This window comes from Lolium rigidum, chromosome 4 (assembly GCF_022539505.1).
Source record: "Lolium rigidum isolate FL_2022 chromosome 4, APGP_CSIRO_Lrig_0.1, whole genome shotgun sequence".
In the NCBI taxonomy this organism is placed as follows: domain Eukaryota; kingdom Viridiplantae; phylum Streptophyta; class Magnoliopsida; order Poales; family Poaceae; genus Lolium; species Lolium rigidum.
This window is the reverse complement of record NC_061511.1, coordinates 246,054,710-246,080,010: the sequence shown is the minus strand read 5'-3', so window position 1 is coordinate 246,080,010 and position 25,301 is coordinate 246,054,710. Positions and strand designations below refer to the sequence as shown.

The following is a 25,301-nucleotide window of genomic DNA, read 5'->3' as shown; positions in this document are numbered from 1 at the left end:
CCTTAAATGAAAATCCACATACCTTTATGGATTAACTTATGATACTTTCATAAATATAATGCATATACGTGCCTCCATATATAGTCTAATATTCTTAAATATCTTCTAATGTGTATGGGCTAACAAATATCACAATCGACAATTCTAGTATATACTAGGTAGAAAAGTACGACTTACCGTGCTTCCCTCCTATCTATGAACAAACCTTGCTAGGTAGTTAAACTAAGGTGGCATAACTATACATTACAACACCTAAATTAAGGTGGTACGATTATACATTATAACAAGCAAACAACTGAGATAAATTTTAAATGACAAATCATTTTTAAAGCCGGTTTGGAGAGAATATATACTGAAATAGTCATAGTACAAAGAAAATTGCCATGTTCATTACATAGGCAGAAACACTTTGTTGTGTCTCTGGCAGGTAATATTGACAGTAACCTGCCTATAAACTAAATAACCTTGTATCAACAACCAAGAAAACCATCTATGAAGAATAATTATACACGTTCACCTAACAGGCCTAAACTATATACTAGGATGAATGCTAATTAAGCATCTCCAGAATCTAGCTACCTGTGCAGTTCAGGAAATACTTACTTTATTTTGATCTATCGTAACCAAAACAAAGTCTACCACATGGCCTTTCATACTTATCACCGTAATCTTCTATTGTTCAACAATAAAGAATTTATCAGGTGCTCGCGATCAAAGTTTTTAGCAGTCCATTTCAATAGTCATTGCAATAAAGGATAAACATATTCGCGTATGTATTCCGCACCAGATTGGAGGGCCCAGCGCAAGTGCACAAGTTGACCATGGTATTATGAACATCGAACGACATCGCGGTGGGGTGGTCCTGTCGGCTGTATGTGGCACAAGCAAGCGAGAGGGGACCGCGTCATGCGTGCACAATAACGAGTCAATCAAACAAAGAAGCGTCGCGCTTCTGGCTCGTCATGTTGCTCGCACACATTGCCAAACCCGACCTAACCTGCCTACGAGAACGACCTGACCGAATCGACCCGTACATACACCCGCCCACGTGGAAAACATCCAAGCTGTCCTCCTTGTTTGGTGCAGTTTTGTGCGGTGGTACGGTCGTGAATGTGATTGAATTTCTAAAAATTATCACACATAGCTAATACCTCGTGGATTATATCAGCAGATCCCAACTCCAACCCGTTTTCCCCAAACCCCGTCCTCTATAAACTTCTAGTTTGCTACTACTACCCATCCAAATAAGACCAGCGTCGAACGACAGGCAGTGGAGACGCACGGAGAGAAGCGCATCACATTTCACATCCCAGTATAGATATCACTCCCGAGTCCTGACCCCGCGCGTCGTCGCCACAAAATCCTCTCAAGGCGAGCGCTGATGTGTCGTGCTGGGCGATCTGGTGTTCGGCCATCCCGTGAACGAGCACGACACCGACGACCGGCGCGAGCCGCAGTGCGGCGGGGTGGACACGATGCCACCAGGGCCGGCACGAGGGTCTGTGAGGGTTTTCCACTAAATTAACCAACAGTTATATTTTTGAGAAGTAATGAGATGTCAAATAATTTTTGTCTCCTTATTCAAAAAGTATGTATCTTTGCCTTGTGCTATGGGTATTAGTTTGCCGTATATGTACACATACAACACAACAGCTAATCATGACATTCATATTTTCAGTTACTTGTATGAATATCAACTTCCTGTTTGGAGCGAAGGCTGAAGCTTTGTGGCAGGATCAGGATGTAGTAAATAAGGATTGTGAGCTCTAAAAAAAAGATAGGAGTCTAGCAAATATCTTGACAGTGGTTTCTAATGTATATAGTTTAACAAATATCACGACCGAGATTTCTAGTATATATGAAATAATAATTGTCAATTACATGAGGACAATATGAGGAGATTGTTTATTTGGGTCTTGATCCACAGGGAGCTGACATCCTGGGTGTCCTTCGGCCCATTATGATCTTTGGCGTTTGGCAAAATATAGTTTTGTGCTTGAACATGTCCAAACATGAGCATTTCGAATAATGTTGGCGTGCACCCTTCCTGTTGTAAATCCACCCTAGTCTAAGAGGTCCTAAAGTAATGCGTACGATATATGTTTGAACATGTACCAAATAAAAAAGCAGTTCACTCCCAATCAATCTCACTACCCCCAATCTCCACTAGCCATACCTTTCGCATTTCTTTTTCTCATCCCCACCACCGCGCTAGTTATGCCCAACAATTCTAGAAACTTCAATTTTCTGTTGATCTGGGTGTTGCTATTAAAAGTGGATCTACCCTCCCCAATGTGACTTACATTTGACCATCACTTTTATCTAAGAAAATACTTAGGTAGGGTCAATCCCCCTTCGGGGTTTACGTGTCCTAGTCCAAACCATTGGATCAATCAGAAGAATAAAGGCAACACAACTGAAAGGTAGAGTAAGAAGCATCGCCCAACAGAGTGATTAACACAGTCTTTCCCGACCCAATGGTCTTATTTTTTTCACTTCCATAACTCCATGGATGCCAACTAGACGTGTCATAGCCATAGAACAAGCATTATCCCACTTTTTAAGATCTTTGGGATTGAATGAAACGAGATAAAGATCAAGCCAAAGGGCAGGGTCAAAGAGGCCTCACATAAGCTCACAGTGTCAACCGGTGTAACCAACCGTCCGATGAACTTATTACTGCTTTCTTCAAGAATATATCAAGTTGTCTTCTTCAAAGCCATCTAGATGAATTGGCAAGTGTAGCTAAGGGCATGGCTGCTTGACATGTACCCCAGAGGTAGTTGCCTAACGCAATAGGTTAGTTCAAATGATGAATTCAGACAGAAACCAGTACCTGGGTGATCCTATGGATATAGATAGATTCAAGGACCATCCTGCCCCTTCCTCCGCAGAACAACATTGGAATCCACTTTGCGGGCGTACTTAACTGACCACGGTACTCTATCAAGATGACTCCTATGTCATTCGTGTCTAGCTCGGGTGAGGAGAGGAATCCAGCTAGAATTGTCTCAACGAGGGAGGTGAAAGAGCATGGCACATGAGCATGGAGGAGCCAGATCTACAACACCCAAATTTGGTGTCTTCAATTACTACATTGGCCGGAGTGCTTGGGTTTGAACTCATCCCTCAATTCTGCAGTGCCAAGCACATGCATCCGACCAGACGACTGCTGACAACATTTCCCCTGCCTACAATGTTTTTTATTTTGCTTGTGGATGATATGTTCTCGAGCTGCCATTGACCTTAGTCCATCTCTAGTCGACCCTAAAATTTTAGAGGGTATCCTCTCGCTTTCCCCCTATCATTTAAAGGAGTACATTTGATCCTCAAAAAAGGCGGGTTCTGGCCGAACCCCTAAATTCAAGTCCTTAAACATAGATTATACTCTATTCATCTACTACCAAACTCTATTTGAACTTGATTTCACCTACTACCAATTTATTCATCGCCGCTAGGAAGTACAAGTTGACCTCTGCCTCCATTGATGAGTCAGTGTCGAACCTAAGCTCCATGACTTCGATTGCGGCAGCGGCTGTATTGTCAGTCTTTCCCGCGTTGTAAAGCTTGACGCTCCTCATCAACGCGCTTCGGATACCCTGAAGCAGGTCAGGAACGCCATGCTCTACGAATGCCTCACAGCGGGAACCGGCTCCTCTAAAGTTGAGGAGCAAAGTCAGTGCAAAGAATGAAATAAAGTCAGGGCAAATAGCATTACTATATTATGTGATGTAATTAATTACTGTAGATAAAAAATTGAAATAAATTTTACTACACCATAATATTGTCTGTATGTGCATAACATAAATTTGTATTGTGTAGAATAATTTATGTTGTTTTGACCTTAATCATACAATTTAGAAGAAGAGAAGTCATGCCACTGTACCTTACCTGAATTTAGACCTCAACGTTAGAGGATCCCGTCCCATCACAGCGAAACATGCAGTATCCATCTCCATTTTATCACAACACACGAATCAGTGTCCTTGTAATTACCATGCTAGCTAGCTCTAGAACAAAGGAAAACTGAAACTGCAGGTTTCTTCATTGGTCATCAGGAGGACAATAACTTGGTATGTACTCTCTTCTTGCTAAAATGTAGTGCATATAATTTTTCAGAATTCAAACTATGTAAAGTTTAACCAAGTATTTTGAAAAGAATATAAACATCTCAAATACCAAATCAATGCCATTAAATGCATCACGATGTATATTTTCGCATGGTATACATTTTATATTGTAGATAAATATAATTTTCTCAATAGATACTGTACATATATTAAGGGTGGATGAAATAAAGGCCTCTCAGCACTCCACCCACCATGCACTTTAGAGGCCTTATTTTTAGCAAATCACGCCTTGACACATCAGCAGTTGCTACAACTGAGAGCAATAAATTTTTTGGCCGATGCAAACATTTAACTCCACCAACAATTACCCAACGCTAATTATGCCGCAATAATTCCACGATGGTGTGTAACTTTTTTACGGTATTTTCCCAGTAGTACTCGCCGCGCTTTAACGGGAAATTTCCGACGTAAACTTTAATCCTCATAGTAATTTTTCGCCGGTAATTTTCCAGCAGTGCTCCATGGCGGTAATTAATTCTTCAACGCAAACCTTCATCCTATACTCTAATTTTTTACCTAATAGTAATTCTCCAATGACGTGTAATCCGATGGCAATAGTTTATCAATGGCAGACGCATACCTCGCGATGAACATGAATTCTCGTTTGTATTTTTTCGCCTGAAATTGTTTGATACAAACTTTAACTCCAACAACAATTACTTAATTGTAATCATCCAGTAGCAATTCTACGACGATACGTAATTTTCCGATGGCATTTTCCTAGCCTTCGACACGCTTCGACGTAATCGCTCAACGCACCCCATAAATATTTAAAAGCAATTTTTCAACGGCGTGTCATTTACCGGCGGTACTTTCAAAGCAGCAGCCCGTACCCCGCTGACCAGCTATTCACCGTCTCTATTCATTTTTCTAGTAATTTTCCCGATGCATATCTTTTACTCCAACAGGCGCGGCGCTTCTACCTTCGTAGTAATTAGTGAAAGTTGACGAGGGTTGATTTTTCAAAAAGAAAAGCACTATATTATGGCAAGGATGGAGTACAATTCTCTTCATCTTATGCAGTAGTGTTCCACGGCGACAATCGTGAGTGTTTCTAAAGGTTTTCATTTTGTTTCCCGCTAACTAACTGACAATTATATTTTTCTAATAATGTGGCAAAAGCTTTTGTCTCCGTTTGAAAAATATCTTCGTCTTGGTATTAATTCGCCGCCACATATACGCAAACACCACAACGCATGGCATTTGTACTTTTAGGTACTCCCTCCGACTATATTACTTGCCACTAAAATTGATGTATCTACAATTAAAATATGTGTAGATATATACATCTATATTAGTGTCAAGTAATATGAATTGGAGGACGTACTTGTATACATATGAGCTTCCCGTGTGGTGCGGATACTGAAGCTTTCAAGCTGGATTAGAATGTCGCAGTTAAGCAAGAATTGCGAGCTCTCAAACAACCGCATGCATGAAAATTAATTTTACTTTATTGGTAAAAAAGAGTTGATAAAATCTTGCTTTCCTTATAAGAACCTGATAATAATACAAGTTTACAAAACATAAATGGATATACTATCTTACTAGTAACATTATTTGAGTCTACATAAGCTGCATTATACTTTTGCTAATCTAGAAAATCATTGAAACATATCTAGTCGGTTCAGTAGGCTACTATGTACGCCACAACATTGACCACAAAGAGGGGGATCTTGGGGTGATCGTGCCCATCGATTTCCTTGCTTGTTACTCGGGGGCCTTCAACAACACATACATGAACCCCACAGTGTCCTTTTGGCCTATCTGGTCAGTAGCATGTGATCTTGAGAATGACTTAGTGAATTGACTCGACCCCCTTAAAATAAGTAGCATTTATAAAAAAAAATTATATTTCATGTTTACCCTATTGTTTTTTTGCATTTAGATATATTTTTCATCTTGGTAAGGGCAACAAACTTTAAAAAAGTGTATATAAACATGTGATGTAATACGGTTCTACCTCTATCATTGATAAAGAACTCCGCTAATCTAAATCGTACTTTTTGCTCATTGGAAGGATCATTATTTGCAATCAATGCCATCAATGAAAAATCACATGCCTTTACAGATTATATATGATACTTAAATAAATTATAGCTAAAATACGTGCGTCCATATATATTTTAGTATCGTTAAATATCTTGGTAGAAGTTTCTAATGTGTATGTTCTAACCAATATGGCGATTGAGGTTTCTAGTCATGATTATGTATAACAAATCATAACTATCAATTCCATAAGGAATTTACAAGGGAATGTCTACTTGGATCTCGATCCACGAGGCGCAACTTGATCTGATGTATTTTTTGTCTAGCAACTTGATGTCTTGGAATCAATCTGTTGTATGCATGTATAGAAACTCGGAGTGGTCTTGAATTTTGTGTTGATACTATCTGTGAACAATATTGCTAGATGTGATATATAGACGCAGTAACTGGCAGTCTAATTGTGCCTATGTTTTCCATTGCTCAACATGTGACAAGTTGTCTGGTCTGATTTGTAAGTGTGACATTGGCTAAATTCCTACCTCTCAAATATCAAGGACGGACATGGACAATCTAGATTGATATTTTCAACTGAACAAGGATTAGCTGTAGAAAATAAGTATACACAATTTATTACATCCACCCAAAATAGGGTAAATCGAAATTGGTATTCCAACCATCAAATGTATATCCAACCATGTGCTTGAGTGCCACAATTGTTAGAAAAACCACCCAAACCCTACCAAGACACAATTCCTATCCCCACATCGCATTCCCATCCTTTTGCAACATCCTCCTCCCATTCACTCTGCAAACCACCTAAACCCTAAAAAGACACAATGCCAAATTCTCAACCTTTTGTGGCATCCTCCGCCATTTCTTCTTCATCCACCCTTTCTCCTGTCCATGACTATAACTTTTATTATCCAATCCAACTTTTTATCGCCAATTATGTATGGATGACAAGCTTGTCATTTTATCTATTTGGCCAAACTGGCCGTGAAGCGACAACTCCCTAGGTTTGTCGGAGCGCGGCCTATTTGGAGAAAGCTGTAACCAGATCAACTAGAGCGTGTCCGGTTGTTTGGTAGAGTTCGTCTTGAAGCATCATGGCACATTCATCCATGACTTTTTCCACCGTGCACCTATGACAAGGAAGCTACATTTAAGTGGCTCAATTGTAATGCACAATTCTTAAGATATCCCTACAGTACCAAATCCTTCTATATCGTGAACATGGTTTTTGCAAGAGCATGTGTGGAATTGAGTTTGTTTACTTGAATAACCTTAAGCATACACATGTTAATTCAGGTTGAGATCAGGTCTTGAGTTTCACTTCAGCGGCATGCCCCATCTTGAGAGACAAGCATATATCAAGCGGAGCATGCCTCCAACCTACCTAGAGCTTTACTCGTAGTGGCTGCAAATTTTTAAATCCATATAATCGTAGGCATGGGTGTTGTAATTTCAGGTAATAATTTTCAAGTTATATTTTTACTAGGGATTTTTTTTTGATAAAATATTTTTACTAGGGAATTCATTTTATGCTATCAACTTAATTTCACAAGAATATGCATCATACAAAATGATTTTTTTTCATGCTACTCTACTCTATTTCTAAATTAAAATTAAGATGGTTGCCACTTTTAGCTTTGAAAAGGTCGTTACCCCTATCATAAGAAGCAAGAATAGATCAGGTGAGTAACATGTTGGATGTACGAGAAAATTATCTAGAAATTGACCCTACGCGGTAGCAATTGGTCATAGGGCTAAAAGTATGAACATCTTTCTTGTTTCTTTATGAATTTAGAAGGACTCAAAAGATCGTGTTGCATTACACAAAGCCTTGTCATACTATCCCATTTTGTGGCCCCTCACATCTATTTATTTATTTTTTGCCCTAAATTATTAGCTTAGGTAAGTTCATGTGTTGAATAATCATATAATTCTTCTACCACTAATAGTCACCCTTATCTTGAGAGGATATGGATTTGAATCCAAGACTTAGCTATATAGCTATCCTTTAACTTTAGAGTATCTAGTATTTTATGTGTTAATAGCATCCATGTTAGGTTTTTTATCCTTCATTATTTTGGGCAAATATTCATTCTTCTAATTATAAACTATCTTTTAAGATTAGCATGAAACGTCATATCTTTTCACATTTATGTTTTGAGCTGAATGTAGATGTGAATAGATGTTTCAATGCTAATCTTGAGCAGTTGGTGAGAAACAACTGCATGAACATATTATTTTTGGTGTGTGTTTTCACATATTTCATTTTACGGATTTTTTTTTTCATATGCATGCATGTACTTATTTCTCATCTTCCGTTCAAGATAAGAATTGCACTCACATTTCACCTCTGTGTTTAGATCGATATTTATCAAGAAATATTTTTGATGTTTGTTTGGGTGTATGTTTACACACACATATGTTTAGAAAATTATTTTTGCGGAAAATCTTCACATATATATGGATCTATACATATATATTAGTTTATCAAGATTCATACTACGCAGGTTTTGTTTGAGTACGGTAAAACAAGTCGTATCACTTAAATTCATACAGGATAGTATCTCTGAAGGATATGGCTTTTGGTTAGATAAAAAAATAACAGTGGCACAACTAAAAAAAATACATACACGCATCAAATTGTAGCTAGATTGATCACACACATACATAAAGGTTGCTGGTGAGGTGTCATTCAACACGTACTACTGTATAAAAAATCATATTTTTTTAGTTTTAAAAAATCCTAGAAAAAAATCCACACATAGCCAATGATGTATCCCACAAACGAGGAAAAAATAAATTTCAAATACTTAATATTTTGAGCTACACAAAAATGACAAAATTATAGATCTGAGTAGTCATTTTCAAATCTCAAAAACATATCAGATTTTATCATTTTTATCTAGCTCAAAATAAAAATAATTTCGGATTGGATTTTGCATGATTGTGGGATGTATCAATGGCATTCTTCAGAATTATTTTCTTGATTTTTATAACTTGTAAAAATATTTTTAATTTTTTTTAACATAGCGAGAGCACTGGAGCTCGGGAGTTAAAAGCACTTTTCGTATTGTATATAACAAATACTATCAGGAGCCGAGTTACCTGCTCCTAATTTGCACTACTATTCACTAGTAACAAGCTAACCTCTTCACTCCTCGCACTATCAAATACCTTCAGCCATAGCACGTTTTGAGTCGTTGAAGGACCAAATTCGTGAAGTCGACGATATGAACACCTAACTTACTAGCTACCATAAATTGAAATGATAGCTAGCTAAGTCCAGGATTCAATTACCTAATGTCATATCCTTGTAGGATAATGATGATTATAATAGTTAGAAATTGTATCATCGTCTAACACATGATATCTGATCTACTGATTCTAGGGCCATAAAAAACAAATACATGTGATGGGCCAAAAAAATAGGGCAATAGGGGAATGCACAGTGTGTAATGGAGGCTATGGTTCTGGGACCTTTTAAACTCTTAAGCTCAGCAACCAAGTCACCAAAAATCTTAGTCCTATGGCCAGGTCATTGACCGGTCGACTAACATGAAGGGTTGAGCTCTGGATGTGATGCTCTCACATCCGTATGTTAATCACTTGCTTTATGCTCAATTCTTAGAATATGGGCAAACTTGCTCAAAGTTAAATCTGGAGAACTATCTTATTTTAGTAGCTATCATCAAGTTAATCTCTGTCCTCAACATGCTATCTGCCATTAGACTATTAGAGTACTTCGAGTGATTCATGGTTAATGTTACCCAGTAGCTGATTGATCCAAATTGATCAGGACCTAACATTGTTGTCATCTATTTTCTTTATTGTTGAATAAGGTGAATTTCGCTCTCCTAAATTATTGGCACGTGTAACTTTCTCCCTTCAACTATTTGTGCTCAGTTGATTCCCCGAATTATTGTCCTCAAAACATATCCAAAACTACAATATCTGGAACATCTTATCACCTCACTGGTTTATTAACAGTAAAATTCCAGAAATTATAAAACAAAATAAATAAATATTTGTTTTTTTCACAGTCCATGTATAAACTTTTGTTCAGAAATACGAAGGTTTGTGATAGGTCAAAATAAAAAAATATAGGCCACACGATAGTCATATTCTCAAACAAAAAAAGTGTATATGCCATCCACAAACTCTACATATGACTTGTCTTAGAATAGTATGAAATTATATGTATGTCTTCAAGAAACATGTGAGAGGCTAAGATGCACGTGATATGGTAATTTGTGGATTTTACTAGGCTAAAAACTAGTTCGATGAGAAAGCAAGCCACGGAAATAGTTTAACAATAAAAAAGTAAACATTTTCATCTTTTTGCGAGAACAATCCAATAGGCTAGCTTAGGTAGGTTTGTTCCTAATTTGTTTGTCTCTCCTAACTTATTTTTTATATGTATTTGGAGGAGTCAACATGTACTCATGTGTTTTTGTATTCACAAGTTGTCGTGTATTTCTCAACTCCTGCAATACAAAATGTTAGGTTCCATTTGAATTTAATGGATTTTATTATTTGCCCCAAAACATAAATTCCATACTTATTTCTTTCTAAAACTTTGTGTTTGCACCATAGTGAAGAGACATGAATTGTTTGTATTGATTCTAGCTAGTTCTCCCATCTTCAGGTTGTCCGAAGGGTTTTGTACAGAAGGAAGAGGGCCATTAATTTGTGTGAGAGCATTCCTAAAGGTGGTCATTATGTGATATTTTCTGCTCAATTAGTTTTCAGTATAATTTAGCACTATTCAAACGTACTGAGTCCCTTCCAAAGGTTCCAAACATTGCCTCTAGGTTCTAGTTCAAAACCGTGCATGGTTACTTTTGTGTAATCAGCCCACAGAAAATTGGAAAAAAATCACATGGGGACTAGAATGATCTCACCAAAGGCCACCTTCTCTCTGCAGTCTCTTCTTGATCAGCTCAACATGTTGGCAGATAATCTAAATAAAAAGCTTGTATTTTCATTAGTTGGTGCGACAGATACAGAACATTACAAGCAATTAGTTGACGAAACATAATACCAAATGCCGATGAACCGCAAAATGGCAAGAGGATACGGAATTGGAAAAAAAGAAGATTACATATGCTTCGGGCTAGATTGATGTCACCTGCATGGCATGCTCGATGCACGAACCAAAGCGAGAATATAAAAAGATTGACTAACGACGCGGGTCACAGGGACGTCCGCATGCATCAGACTAGAGGAAGCCGTTCAGGCCAATCCCTCCGGCACCCTACTATCCATTCGGGCGGCGAACCCAGGCGGCGGCGGCATCGCCATGATCTCCATCCCACCGCTGGTGCCACCGAACTCAAACCCACCGCCACCGCCATGCAGCGTGTCCAGGGGCACCGGGTCGGCGCGCGCCGCCACGGCGTCGGCGGCGCCCAGCTTGGCCAGATCGGCGACGAAGGCCACCAAGTCCTCCTCCCCCAGTTTGTTGACGTCGGTCTCGAGCCACGCCGCCAGCTGCAACCCTTCGGCGCGCGCCTCCGCCAACGCCTTGTCCGCCGCCTCCCTCTGCGCCTTCTCCACGTCCAGCAGCGCGTGCACCTGGCCGAGCTCCTGGTTGAGCTCCGGCGGCGCGTGGTTCCGGTCGCGGACGCCGCTACCTACCGCCGCCGCGGCCTGCGCCTCGTGAGAGTTGTTGGAGGGGCGGAAGCGGGCGAGCACGGACTCGACGGATGGGTCGCCGAAGGAGAAGACATTGCCGCCCGGGGAGAAGGCGACGGCGGCCACCTCGGCGCCGCACAGGACAGCCAGCTCGCCCGCCTTTTTGAACATCCCCGGGCGGCGCTTGGAGAAGCACACCTGCCGCGCCTGCTTGCTCTCGATGCGACGGATCTCTATCTTCCTCCGCCCCATTGCCCAGTACCCTGAAAACTTCGGATCTTCTCTCGATCTGTCTTTGTTTCGATAGCCTAGGTAGGTAGCTAGGTAAAATAGATCTGTCTGCCGATCAACTACAGCATTGGAGATCTTTAATAGAGGCGAAGTACGAGAATAATTGCACTGCCAACTCATGCACAGCGCAAATCCTAAATCCTTCGTGCTGTAACGCCGTTTTGTTCTCCATTAATTGAAAAAATCTCACGCACAGTGCAAATCGTTAGCTCATAAATCACTGCTAGCTATGAGATGACGACGACGCACGATGAACTGTCACATTAGAAATCCAGCAAGGAATAATGAAGGCTCGGGACCACAAAATTTATGGCATTTAATTATATCGTTTAAAAAATTAATTGACTATATAGCTGGATACCCAACAAAATGGAAGAAACCCAATAGGCATTGATTTGTCTAACATTATTATTAAAATAAAAAACCGCAAATAGTTTCATTATTGATTTTTTGTTTATTTTATCTGTTTTATTCCCTTTGTTCCAAAATAAGTGTCACATATTTGTCTAGATTTGTATGTATCTAGACGCATTTTAGTGTGCAAAATACACACGAATCTAAAAAAATCCATGACACTTATTTTAAAATAGAGGAAGCACATATCAATATATTGTTCTTTTCCATATCTTTCTAGACCTTAATATCATTTGCATGATCACGAGCTTACCGGGATATAGAACTGAAGTCCCAAGAGAAAAATTCAAAGCAATTGCCTCAAAACATCATTATGCAATTTCCTTAGCAACACCGGTAATTTGTGTGCTTTCTTTGTTGAATTTGAAAAGGTATTGTGTGATTTTTTACTGGGCTCATATCATGTTGTTAAAAACTTCATTTTTCATTCTCAACATTATACTTAATTTATGATTTTGTCAATAGCATCTTTGAAGTCCTAGAACTACCAAAGATGATATGATGATGGCAATTAGCTGGAACAACTAGATATGCACAAATTAGTTGCCGATAGACACCCGGACACCGATTCACTACCATTAATGTGAGGTTATTGGACAATCTTACTATAATTGTATGCATTGTGCCCAGAGTATTACTTTACACAATACAATCAACACCTGGCCTCTCCTTCCACCGCCACCCACTTTGTGACATGTGGGACATGTTACTTGATGGACCATGTAAAAGCACGAACTTCTCCTATCGTGCATGTAGTGACGCCGTGGTATGCGTAGATGAGTATAGCAACACAAGGATCACACAAATGAAGCTTGAACGAGGCGAAGAACACAAAGAGGCAATTTGCTAGGTTTAATTAGGTCCTCGGCAAGGGTACTAACGCTATGACATGTCTCGTGATATTTCTTGCAATAACAAATATATTATGAGGATGAATATGGTAGCTAAAATATAAACCCTAGATTGATCTCGCCCATAGTCTATGGTTTATGTGAATAATATAATTCCTCTAGAGTGTAGAGCTTATATAGATCAAATATGATGGGTTTCTGCCATGACCTTTTGGCCCCTCACATATGACTATATGAGCCTTGACTTGACCTTCAAGTTGATGGCAATCTGATCTAGGAAGAAGCTCAACTCGAGCTAAGAAAATAGACCCTAGTTCTTCTAATCTCCTAGATGCACAATATCTCTTTTCTTATCCACACACAAATCATTTTCCTTGTATTGTAGAGTTCTCATAGACGAAGCCTGAATGAAGTGAAGAAAACAGGGATACGGTTTACACATGTTTAGGTCCCAACCATGGGCTATATTCGTACCTCCTGCCGATATAATCTAATAATATTAATAACATTACAAAGACATATGGTGCATAAATTATGAACCCTAAATTTAACTTGGCCGGAGTCTAGGGTTCAGTGGCGGAGCCAACAAGCTCATGGAGCCTGGGGCAAAGCCAGTACAAGCCACATCGACAAACTTTTCCCTAGCAAGCATTAGTACTAATTGATGTGAGATGACACTAGTTATCAATAGGGACTCGTTCGATGAGCACGAGAATCCACCCAGGGTCACCGGGAGGTAGCTCCGCCCTGCTAGGGTTTACGTGGAAAATAAAACTTCTTCAAAGTGTTGAATGTACGTAGATTTAAAATTGCTTGGTTTGTGCTGCATCCTTTGGGATGGCGGCGTTGCCATTCCCGTATAGTTTTACAATATAAAGGTAGGACCTTATATATGTAAATGTATAGAGTACTTGATGGATGAAATCGTATGTATCAATGCATCATTGGATATTAAGAAGGAACAGATTCATTAGCAATCATTTAGCATATGTTCTCAACAACAATAAGTAAAAATAAGCAAATATTTGTTTCAGTAAGACTTGAACAACCAAAGTAGAAGATAAAGAAATAATTATCTCAAGCATGTGGTCCTATTGGCATTAGCAGTACAAAAGAAAGGAATATGATCATCTCAATCTAATGTTCTGGCAAGGCATAAATGAAGTGTGAATCTAATAATTATACTTCAGTCCGTCGACACAAAATTACATACATAGAGCAAGAATATTTGACATATTTCACATAGAGCAAGAATCTAATACACGGATTTTACTACCATCTATAGCAACATTATGAAATACAGGGTGCACATTCCTTATAAGCTCATTGGATTTATACATGTAATTGACCGGATTGATCCCTTGGAAAGCTTCACAAAATTTGAAGCCATCAATTCTTCAATAAAATTTCTTGCTAACATGATAACATCATGCTTTTAAAAATCATGTTTTGACCTTGTGCATTTTTATATGTGATTCCGCATTGCTTGCTACTAAGGAAAACTTGGTGTCCTTGTGGTCCGGCGATCAGTTAGGTTAAGGCATGGAGTAATTGTTGACACAATAGTAGCAACAAGTGGGGGATACATTATCTAGGCCATAAATGAAATTCACGAATGAGTTGTTGTCACCCATTATGGTCAGAGGGGGAGCGGGGGTTCAAGTGGAAAGCTTGTGTGAGATGCGGTCACCATTGAGGCATTAGGTTTCAGGGGTTAGGGTTGGGAGGTTAGACCATATTCTCGAAGGATTTCAAGAATAGCGGTAAGACAATAAGTGACAAATAGAAAATGAATACATGAGTGATATGTTGCCGCCACTAGGGTCATAGGTTTAGAAGGAATGTTCGCGTGACATGTAGTATCCATTGAGGTAGTAGGGTTAGGTGTTAGGTTCAGGGTTTTGACCATATCCTTACGGGTTTCCTAGAACAATGGCAAGACAACAAGCGGTGGATACTTTGTCTAGGTCGTAGAAGGAAAGCATGAACGAGATTTTTTTAGCATTAGGGTTAGGAATTTTAAATTGAATGCCTGAGTGGGATGCATTAGCCATTGATTCGGTAGGGTAGGGGTTAGTGTTGGGTGGTTCGACCATATCCTCCTGGAATTTGTCGTATAGTGGCCAAACAACAAGCGGTGGATACATTATATATGTCATAAAATGAATGCATGAGTGAGATGCCATGTCCATTATGGCTAGGGGTTTAGATTGAATACCTGAGTGACACGCGGTCTCCATTGATGCGGTTGGTTAGGGGTTAGGGCTTGGGGCTTGGGGTTTGACCATGTCCTTGTTGAAAAACTTTAAGTGCCTTGTCATTTTAAGCAATGGTAAGAAAATCAGTAATCGTTAATGGCTCGGTTGGCTTGGGAGTAGTGAATAACCAAAATTTGGATGATTAACTGATTTAATCGATCGGCTATTAATCGGTGAAACCTACACAAATTAGCACCCAAAACACTCCTATATAAGAAAGAAATACATAGAATATGGGTCGTCTCTATATGTCTGCCCTACTTCTCTAGAGCCCAAAATCCCATTAAAACATATACACTTCTCCGTGTGATATAATCTTCTGGGTCATGAGCGACAAAGGAGCCACCAACCACCACCATTTTTGTTCCTTTCGCTTCTCCTCATTTGCCTTCTGAAGTTTCTCTTCTCTCACCACCTATCTAGGGTACTGTCCTCTTGCACCTCGACCACCTACCCTCTTTGAAGGCGTTCTGGAGCTTCCTCGACAAGCTCCTCAAGGTAGTCGAGATCTTATATCCAAGGTCTGGTCGACAACGGTGACCAATTATTATGCGGAAGTGGAAATCGAGCTCCTGGAGGCAAGAATAGAGTTGAAACTTCGCAAACCTTCTAGATTTGGACATGTTGATTTTGTAACTTTATTGACCAAAGTGTTCTAATTAATCGGGAGAATTCCTAGTAATCGAGTTGTCAAAACAATTAATCTGGCTGAAGGATTAACACAAATGAATAGAGGTAATCGACACGATCAGGCCCCTAGCAGCGATTAATCGTTGACTCGTAGTTTTTCCTCGAAATAGGCTTTCGCCCCGCTATATTAATATAGCAACAAACTGATACAAGATAGAGACCACCGCTGGGGCAAACAGCACAACAAAGCCCAAAAGAAAACACAAGAAGAAGAAAAAAGAAAGAAAGGATGACAAAGTCGGTTCGATGAAAACGCTGATGATCCGCAACCGTTGCGCCCTCCGGAAGATTCCCACCACGAGCTTAGCCCTCCGAAGCGCCGCATACCAAGGCAGCACCTTCAACAAGGGATGCGACAATGACAACGCTGCTGCCCGGACAAGCCTAAGGGTTTCCCCCGGTATGCGGAAGGGGAGTGGGAAGGGGAAACCCCGACGCCCCTCAAGAAGGAATGGTGGCGCCCGCGAGCGTCACCGCGTCGGTGTCGGACGTCGACAAGGAATTCTCCCGTCCCCCAAAGTCCCACGGCCCCGGACACTCTGTCATGCTCCGCCAACCACGCCGCCCACCAACTCGCGCCACCACGGTCACGCAACCACCACCGCTGTCTCACCGTGACCCACTGACGAAGACCGACGAAACCGATCGGAAACACCCCGAGCCAAAGAGAGCCTGGACAGCAGCCACGCGGGAGGGCGCAACCTTATTATGAGTATCTATAAAGTCCAGTCCAAAACTTAGATGATTTATTTTGCAAACAAATCTATGATGAAACTTGATTCTATAACTTAAAGACTTGGTTTGTCAACCTAGTTCCTCATAGTGACAAATCGTTTGGAAATGGTGAGACTGTGCCCAACAATAGAGCTTGAGTCGCTATACAAAGGTGTGCAGTGGTGTAAGATGTAAAATATCTACCATTTTGAAATTTACAGGTTAAACCACGAAAGATGATATGCAACTAAGGTGGCAAAAAAGTTAAATGTGTAACCAACGTTACATATGCATATAAGAACGTGAAAGATGATATGCATCGTTAACTGCTCGGTGGTCGGCTTTGTTGGGATTCACCCACGAATCAATCACATGAAACTAGACGAATAGACGCGGAGACAAAATTTATCGCTAAGGGTGCGTGTCGCATCCTCTAAACTTTTCTCTCTTTTTTATTTTCTGCTTTTCTGAACTCAACTCAGGATTACAAAACGGCAGTCTTGATGTGTATAAATACACGGCCAGCCAACCGACCCAAGCCAAACTAATAAACCTACTCGAACTTGGATTTCCTAACTCAACCCGTACTAGGACACACTTTCCTACTACTATATATAGTCCAAACCGGACTACACACCTAGCTCATCTTGCCTAAACTAAACCAACACAGCTAGCTAGTATAATCCTAGCCCGACACTAACATGATTCTTACCTGAACTAACACGTAGTACTAGCAGTTAGCTTGGACATGAAACACACTAGGACACTAAGGACTCGCCTACATGAACTGCAACCTTTTTAACTAAGCTACTTCTAATTTCTTGTTAGACTCCGACAGACTAGACAAGATTACTGCTAACAATCTCTTTCTAATCTTGACTTGTCGTCTCCTTGTACTCCTCCCAATTTTAACTACCGCAGCTTCACGTCACGTCATCTTATTGTCATGTCCGTACAGTCAGTATGACCACGCAGGAAACATGCATCACACACCTCTGCTCTGCTATGCTTTGCCACCGCCATTGCTCGGCCCCTGCCGCACCCGGTTCGCACCTATGTGCCACCGCTATTGCTGACATCCTCGCACTCGGTTCGCACCATACTCCTCTTGTACTTGCTTGCAGTAGTCTCTCCTCCTACTGCGCACACACCTCCTCGCTTTACGGTAGCTTTCCCTACCACCGTCCGCCTTCGGCATCGCACCGAACCCTGCTGGCCGCAACCAGGACGCTCCACGAGGACATGGACATAACTCACGGAGCACCGTGCACATCTCACACACTTGACGCGCTTGAACTGCAACAAATCTTCACGGAGACGAGCACTTGGACACAACGACGACTTACTGACACGACGATGATCGCACGTGTAGACGTGCACACACTTGACTCTTTGACTCATCCGACTCCTCTGAAGACGATCTTGACGAGACTCCCGGCACCGCACCTCGGCACCACCTCTCCCGTCAACAATCATCCGCAGCTCCACCACCTTGCGATGAAAACTCTTCGCCGTCTCCTCCTTATCGTTCCGCCGAACGACGATCGCCCGCCCCGAGGCGCTAGTACGGGTCGCCTCCCCGGGGCAAGCGTGGCTTTAAATCTTGGACCTCGCTCTGATACCAATTGTTGGGATTCACCCATGAATCAATCACATGAAACTAGACGAATACACGCGGAGACAAAATTTATCGCCAAGGGTGCGTGTCGCACCCTCTAAACTTTTCTCTCTTTTTATTTTCTGCTTTTCTGAATTCAACTCACGATTACAAAACGGCAGTCTTGATGTGTATAAATACACGGCCGGCCAACCGACCCAAGCCAAACTAATAAACCTACTCGAACTTGGATTTCCTAACTCAACCCGTACTAGGACACACTTTCCTACTACTATAGTCCAAACCGGACTACACACACCTAGCTCATCTTGCCTAAACTAAACCAACACAGCTAGCTAGTATAATCCTAGCCGGACACTAACATGACTCTTACCTGAACTAACACGTAGTACTAGCAGTTAGCTTGGACCTGAAACACACTAGGACACTAAGGACTCGCCTACATGAACTGCAACCTTTTTAACTAAGCTACTTCTAATTCCTTGTTAGACTCCGACAGACTAGACAAGATTACTGCTAACAGGCTTGGGAGTCGACGTAGCTAGCCCTATCCTGACGGTGCAAGCTGCAGCGATGGGGACCCTCGGCATAGCGCCAACGGTGAATCTATGCCGACGGTGATCCTCGGCGTATCTGGAGATATGCCGATAGTATAGTTATGCCCAGGGCCTTCCTGCAGCCCTCGGTTTTCATGGACTACGCCGACGACCTTGACCTTTGGCTGTCGGCATAGCTCCAGGCCATCAGCGCAGTGACGTTTTCATGTAGTGTTGTTACGTAACTCGGTTTTTTTTTATAACAAAAACATTACTTTGAGGGTGTTCTCCTATGGAGGGAATTTTTTTTATCTCTTCCATCACGACATATGGCACGTGGTGGGGGAGGTCCCACCCCCATGGGAAAATCCAAAAACGCCGCTTGTCAAGTTGGGGGAAAACCCTGGCCGGAGGGTCACGGTAAGTTTTTTTGTAGATTCGAATATGGAAAATAAAATATCTTTCGAACCGAACATCCATATCGTTATACATCTTCACGGCTGTATGTGCTAAGTCATGTCGAAGTTTTTAAAACTAAATTTCATGTTTGAGAAGTTTTGACAAAGTTGTATTTTTGCGTTGCATTTTGATTGAGTGCATATGTCGCCTTGCCTTCGGGTTTGTTGTCCACTGGCTTTCCCTGCACTGTGTTTAGATGCGCGGCCGTGAGTGCATGTTATGTCATGGTTTCTCACATCTTTTATGTCCTGTCGAAATGTATGTTTTGCACTACATTTTCCTTTGCCAATGTCCTATCAAGTGACTCGTGGAGGAATGACGAGAAGTTGGGTTCAGAAAATTCCCTTTATAACATTTTATCTATCTCGTAGTTTGAGAGCATGCTTACTCTTTTGTAGTCAATTCACACAGAAAATTGTGCCAAAAATAAATTCATATATGGTGAGTATGTTAACTAAACAAGATGAATTGTGAATTGGCCACTTCATTTCCCTTTGGAAAAAGGTCCAACCTGTGCTCCTAACCTCCAAACCGGACCAGATCAAGTTAACCCATTTTAAGGCTCATGTTTATTCTTGTTGATCGGCCTATGAAGTCCGTTCATTGGAAGAATCTATCAGCCCTAGCTCGAGCATGTTTAGAAATTACTCAAGGCAGTAGGAAAGATAACGTTCCACATCTGGTTACTCCTTCACAATAGAATCTGGATTGCAGGCAACTAAGAAGTAGCAATTCGCCTCATGGAGACACTTGTATCATGTGTGATCAGGTGCTCGAATCTGCTAACCCTCATCTTCCTCTATTCTAAGGAAGTTTAGTTTAAAGCCAAAGATTGGCAGCCCAGAGCACAAAGCCTCGCTGGCGATGGTTTCTTTTTGGATCTTGCAATGGTGGAGGTTCGGCATCTCTTCTGTCTCGGCGGCGCTGGAGTTGGGCGGTGCCGTTGGCTACGGTGGTTGCAGGAACCCTAGTGATCGTTTTGTATTTCTCGAGCTTTTAGGATTTTATCTGCAAATTCCGGATAATCATTTTATCCCGGTTTGTCTTTTAGTTTCCACATGTGTTGCTTCATGTTACTTGTTGAAATGTGCGGTTCCTCTAAAAAAAAGAGTCCGTCTTGTCCTTCTCCTCTTCTCAGTCGAACACTCGAGCTCTCGTGCCGACGCGAGACGGCTCCCCCACCACCACGGCTGCGAGGAGGCCGCCTCCTAGGTACTTCCTCGACCGCGACTCGGACAAGGAGCCGTGGCTTCAGCGGATGAAGCATCGTTCGCTCGTCATTGAGGTGATGGACAATCTCTATCTCTACGACAATGACGAGGAGGAGCTGCGTGCAGCCATCGCGGTGAGCGAGGAGGAGGTGGCCCGCTAGAAGGTAGCCTGCTAGTCCGCCGAGCTGTAGGGCTTCGTCGAGCTCTCCGATAGCAAGTGAGCTCTCCATCGCGCCCGTAGTCCTAGGTGACGTTTCATGGGACCAAATTTTGGTCATTTTAGGATTGGGGTTCCGCGGGGGTTTCCCCTAGCTATCTATCATGTATGCACTAATTCATGAACAATCTATCTAGCATGATCATATGTCCAGTGTTCTATTTTGCGGTGAATGTCTTTTTTTAAAAAATATTACAATTTATCTTTGGCATTTCTTTTCTGGCAGTACTCACTAGTAGATAACAAGCCTTTTGTTCCGGGTGGTAAGGGCCTTTTGTCGCGGGCGGCCAGCCGCGACAACGGAGGCGCGACAAAAGGGTCCACCTTTTGTCGCGGGTCGCTTACGACCCGCGACATAAGGTCCACCACGTGGCAGCCGCGGAGCGCGCACGGCACAGGCCCTTTTGTCGCGGGCGGTATTACCACCCGCGACAAAAGGCCCTCTACGTGGCGCGCGCACAACGCTGCTGCTTTAGGGTTTGAGGGTGCAGCACCCCCCCCCCCCCCCCGCCACCGACCGCCTGTTATTTCATTTTTTCGTTCGAAAATAGAAGTTGCATATATTTGTACGCTAGTAGAAGTTGTACACGTTCATTCAATATATATATATAGATCGATCAAACAAATATTGGAAGCAAAAGTCGATTCCCCTTACACATATTCGTAGATTCCCTACATATATACATTTAGCTCACGATCGACAAGCGGTACTAACGACCGTCTATTTGGAGGTAGAGCATCTATTTGGACTAAACAAGCCTTTGTTGTTTAGTACTTCTTTAATCAAAAGTCCCGCCAGTTCCTCCGCGATTCCTAGTGCGTGTTCCTTTGGTTGGAGTCTGTCCCGCATGAAGTCGACCTATATACGAAAATGAGATGAGTATGACTATATCGGTCTTGATAACGAAATATTGATGATAATAAATAAAGTTGTGAATGTTATTGCTTACGTCGAATTTATTATTGTTCTGCTTCTCAGTGGTTAACATGCGAATGGACTCGCAAACGTAGTATCCACATAGATTCGTCCCTTGTGGCTGCTGGGGGCACGGTACATGAGTAAATGTTAGCTTCTCTGCCCAGGTACCGTCCTGACGATGTCTCTTGAAAGCGGTCCAAGCCCTGCCAGGCAAAAGAATGATTGAATGAGTGGATAATTAATTGATATCTCACGAATGATAAAGCGCGGCGATGAAGGAAATTACACTTGGAGCAACTTCTGCAAGTCCTGGAACCCTCCACGCCTCTACTCAGTGGGTCTTTTACTTCAACTATTCCCTTATCAGGTTGAATGTCTAGTAGAATCCAGTGGAAGCTGCACATGTTATGCATATACGTCAGGAATTACACTTAACATCGAGTAAGAAAAATTGAATGTGCATAAAAGATCATTAAGACTCTCACTCGTAGTTGTAAGGAAACAATATTGAATCACAGAAATATTGCTCCCCCAAAACCTTAGTAGGTTTTCCCCCGTTTCTTCGCGTTTATGCTTCACCGTTTCAACATGTATTTTATCTGGGTCAATAAACCTAACATTGATAATATTATTACTTTCGCATTCACTGATCTTCAGTCTGCATAATAGAACACATAAGATATAATGAGTATATATATGCAATGAAAACGAACATGAACTGAATGAAAATGAACTTATATGTAGTTAACAACTTACAAGCAATAGCAACTCATGAGAGATTTGTCGAGGGCATCTAGATTGAATAACCGCCGAGTTCATTCATCTCAATATGGATCTCCTCCTTTCGGTAGTAATATTCCCATGGTATACTCGCCACGATGTACATTATGTTCTCCTTGCATGCATCAAGGTACCACCGATGCAAATTCCGCATATGTGTTGGCAGTTTATGCAGCTGCTCTCTCGCTGACCAAGTCGGCCCCGTAGACAAATTTAGGAGCTATATCAGCAATGGGTAGTGCAGCATCTGCTGCAAGTAGCAATTCCTCCACGGTAGCTCGAACATGCAGCCGCTAGCCTTGCAGCTTCTTCCATATCGATACCACCATGCTGTTCCTGGTACACCTTGGGAACATTAAGCACTTTGAGTGCTGGGATCGATTGTTTGGGCTGAGCACCGAGGAGTGGAACTTCCTTTCTCTTTTTGCCTTTTGTCGTTGGCTTGGCCTTGAGGGGTGCACTTGTTGAAGTTGACTTATTCTCAGTTGCACTTCTAGCTGATGATTTGCTCGTGCCAGCAATGTCCTTCTCCTTAGCCTTTTCAGCCTTCTTTTGGTCAATTACCTTCGCAAGAGTGCGTGTATAGTCATCCTTCTTCTCGTGTAAGTCATACTTGCGATGGTGTGTTCAGAAAACTAGTAGCATATTCTATTTGCTTCTCTGTGTATGGCTCGGCGCAGGAGGTTTTGGCTTATGAAAAAAATCATAATTGATTTTCTTAACAATGGCATCATTTTCCTCCGGGTACGATCGTAAGGACGGGGGAGGAACCTTTGGTACTTTTGGGAGGGGCGACATCTTGCGGACAGGACTCTTGAAACGCTTCCGGCTGGGTGCATTCCGAGTCTTTTTGGGCGGAGGCGGCGGCGCTGGAGATGGAGATGGACTATCGATGTCGTGGTCGACGTCGTACCCACGGGGTGATGGTGGCGACATGTGATCAGTAGGAGGAGGTGATGGTGGCCTGCGATCACCTGGAGGAGGTGATGGTGACCTGCTGGGACGACTGGTACTAGGTGCTACCCAGCCTTGCAGCCTGATGTTCTTCTTTTCCCAGAGAATGATTTCTCCCAGCACCTCTCTGAGTGTAAGCCCCCCATCACCTCCAGGGATATCGAGCTCCAATATCCCCCACGACGGGACAACTGAATCCACCCCGACACGAGCATAGCCAGCTGGAATCGGATTGCCATGCCATGTTGCTGGCTCACCTTCAGGTCCAAATGCCGGTAAGACATAGCCGACCGCCACCTTAACAGAAACCTTCCTGAACACCTCATGGAGATCACAAGGTGTTTGCTCCTTGATTCCATCCAAGGGGTCCCCAGGACCGGCATCTATCATCATACGTGTAGAAGGGGCCTCCGAGTCGGCCACGCTGTTGTCTCGTCGCTGAGATATGTCAGCGGTATTATCTGGCGGGCGCTGTCCTTTTAGTTCATTTATCTCCCGCTGCTGCTGCTGAAGCTCCCGCTGCTGCTGGTCAAGTCGGCGTTGGAACTCGGCCATCTGTTCATTCTGCACCTCCAGCTGGCGTTGTTTAGCTCTCGCTCGGCTTCTATAAGTCTCCGCGTCGGCCGGAAACCCAAGCGACCATGGAACACTAGGGCCGAAGCCTCTTGTTCGTCCTCCCTTCTCAGGATTACCGAGGACAAGCGTCGACAAGTCTTTCTCTCTATCGGGAGCAAACTTTAGTTTTCCCGCCTTTATATCTGTCGTCACTTCAATCCATTTTTGCCTGGGTACCCTAACCCCGGTGTCACTTTCAACAATGTTCCCTGTCTTCATGTCATACTCACGACCATGCGCGAGGAACCAATTTCGAGCCCTAGTGTCCCATCCTTCTCGCGTGGGTTCGGAGTGATCCCGTTCAGCTCCATCTCAGCCTCTTGTGCATCCCACTTAGGCATGGCTACTCCGTAGCCCCCTCGCCCGTATGATGGTGATATTTCTTTTCGCTTGCATTCTTCTTGTTTTTTGTTGACAGGTTCACAGACCTCCTCTCGATTCTTTGTACCTCACAAATTCTTCCCGGTTATGCTCCTGCTTCGCTAGGTAGTTCTCGAATAATGGAGGCTTCTTGTCTTTCTTATAATTTTTCCATAACCGGTTCTTATACGTCCGGAAAAGTTCCCCCATCTTCTTAAGAGCCCATTTCTTCACTAGCGCCCGCTGCTTAGCATTCTCAGACTCCGATCCCAAATCTGGCAAAGTGAAATGTGCCATGAGGTCGCTGAAAAGTGTGTCTTTGTACCTATCGGCAACCTGATTTTCGGTCACATTCTTGGTCTTGTTCCATTCTCTGACAGTGATCGGGATACGATCTCTAACCACAACTCCGCACTGATTTTTGAATGTCACTCCGACATTCGCGGGTACCACCGGTTGGCCTTCCGGTGATATAGCTTCAATTGTGAAGTGGTCTTTTTGGACAACTTCTTTGCCGGGCCTCGTTTCTCTATCTTATCTTCGGAGGCCTAAGAGAATACATATAGAATTGCATTAATGCCTCTATACTAATGCCTCAATACATATGTACATATAGAATTCCATTAATACCTCATCATGACCGGAGCCGTCG

General features: G+C 42.3%; 1 protein-coding gene across 1 annotated transcript; it reads right to left on the bottom strand.

Moving 5' to 3' along the window:
- Positions 1-1,295: 1,295 nt before the first annotated feature.
- LOC124648540 (agamous-like MADS-box protein AGL62) lies at positions 1,296-14,171 on the bottom strand. The gene is made up of 3 exons (XM_047188285.1): positions 14,148-14,171; positions 11,471-12,020; positions 1,296-1,516 (listed from the first exon to the last, which is right to left on the bottom strand). The coding sequence occupies exons 1-3, from the start codon at positions 14,169-14,171 to the stop codon at positions 1,296-1,298; spliced, it is 795 nt and encodes a 264-aa protein (XP_047044241.1).
- Positions 14,172-25,301: the final 11,130 nt, after the last annotated feature.

Excerpts from the sequence above, each read along its gene's own strand:
- LOC124648540 (XM_047188285.1), bottom strand. The coding sequence starts at position 14,171 with ATGGCAACGCCGCCATCCCAAAGG. Across the intron at positions 12,021-14,147 it reads CAACGCCGCCATCCCAAAGG|TGGGCAATGGGGCGGAGGAA; the intron begins ATGCAGCACAAA and ends TTTTCAGGGTAC. Across the intron at positions 1,517-11,470 it reads CACGCTGCATGGCGGTGGCG|TGGAAAACCCTCACAGACCC; the intron begins GTGGGTTTGAGT and ends TGGTTAATTTAG.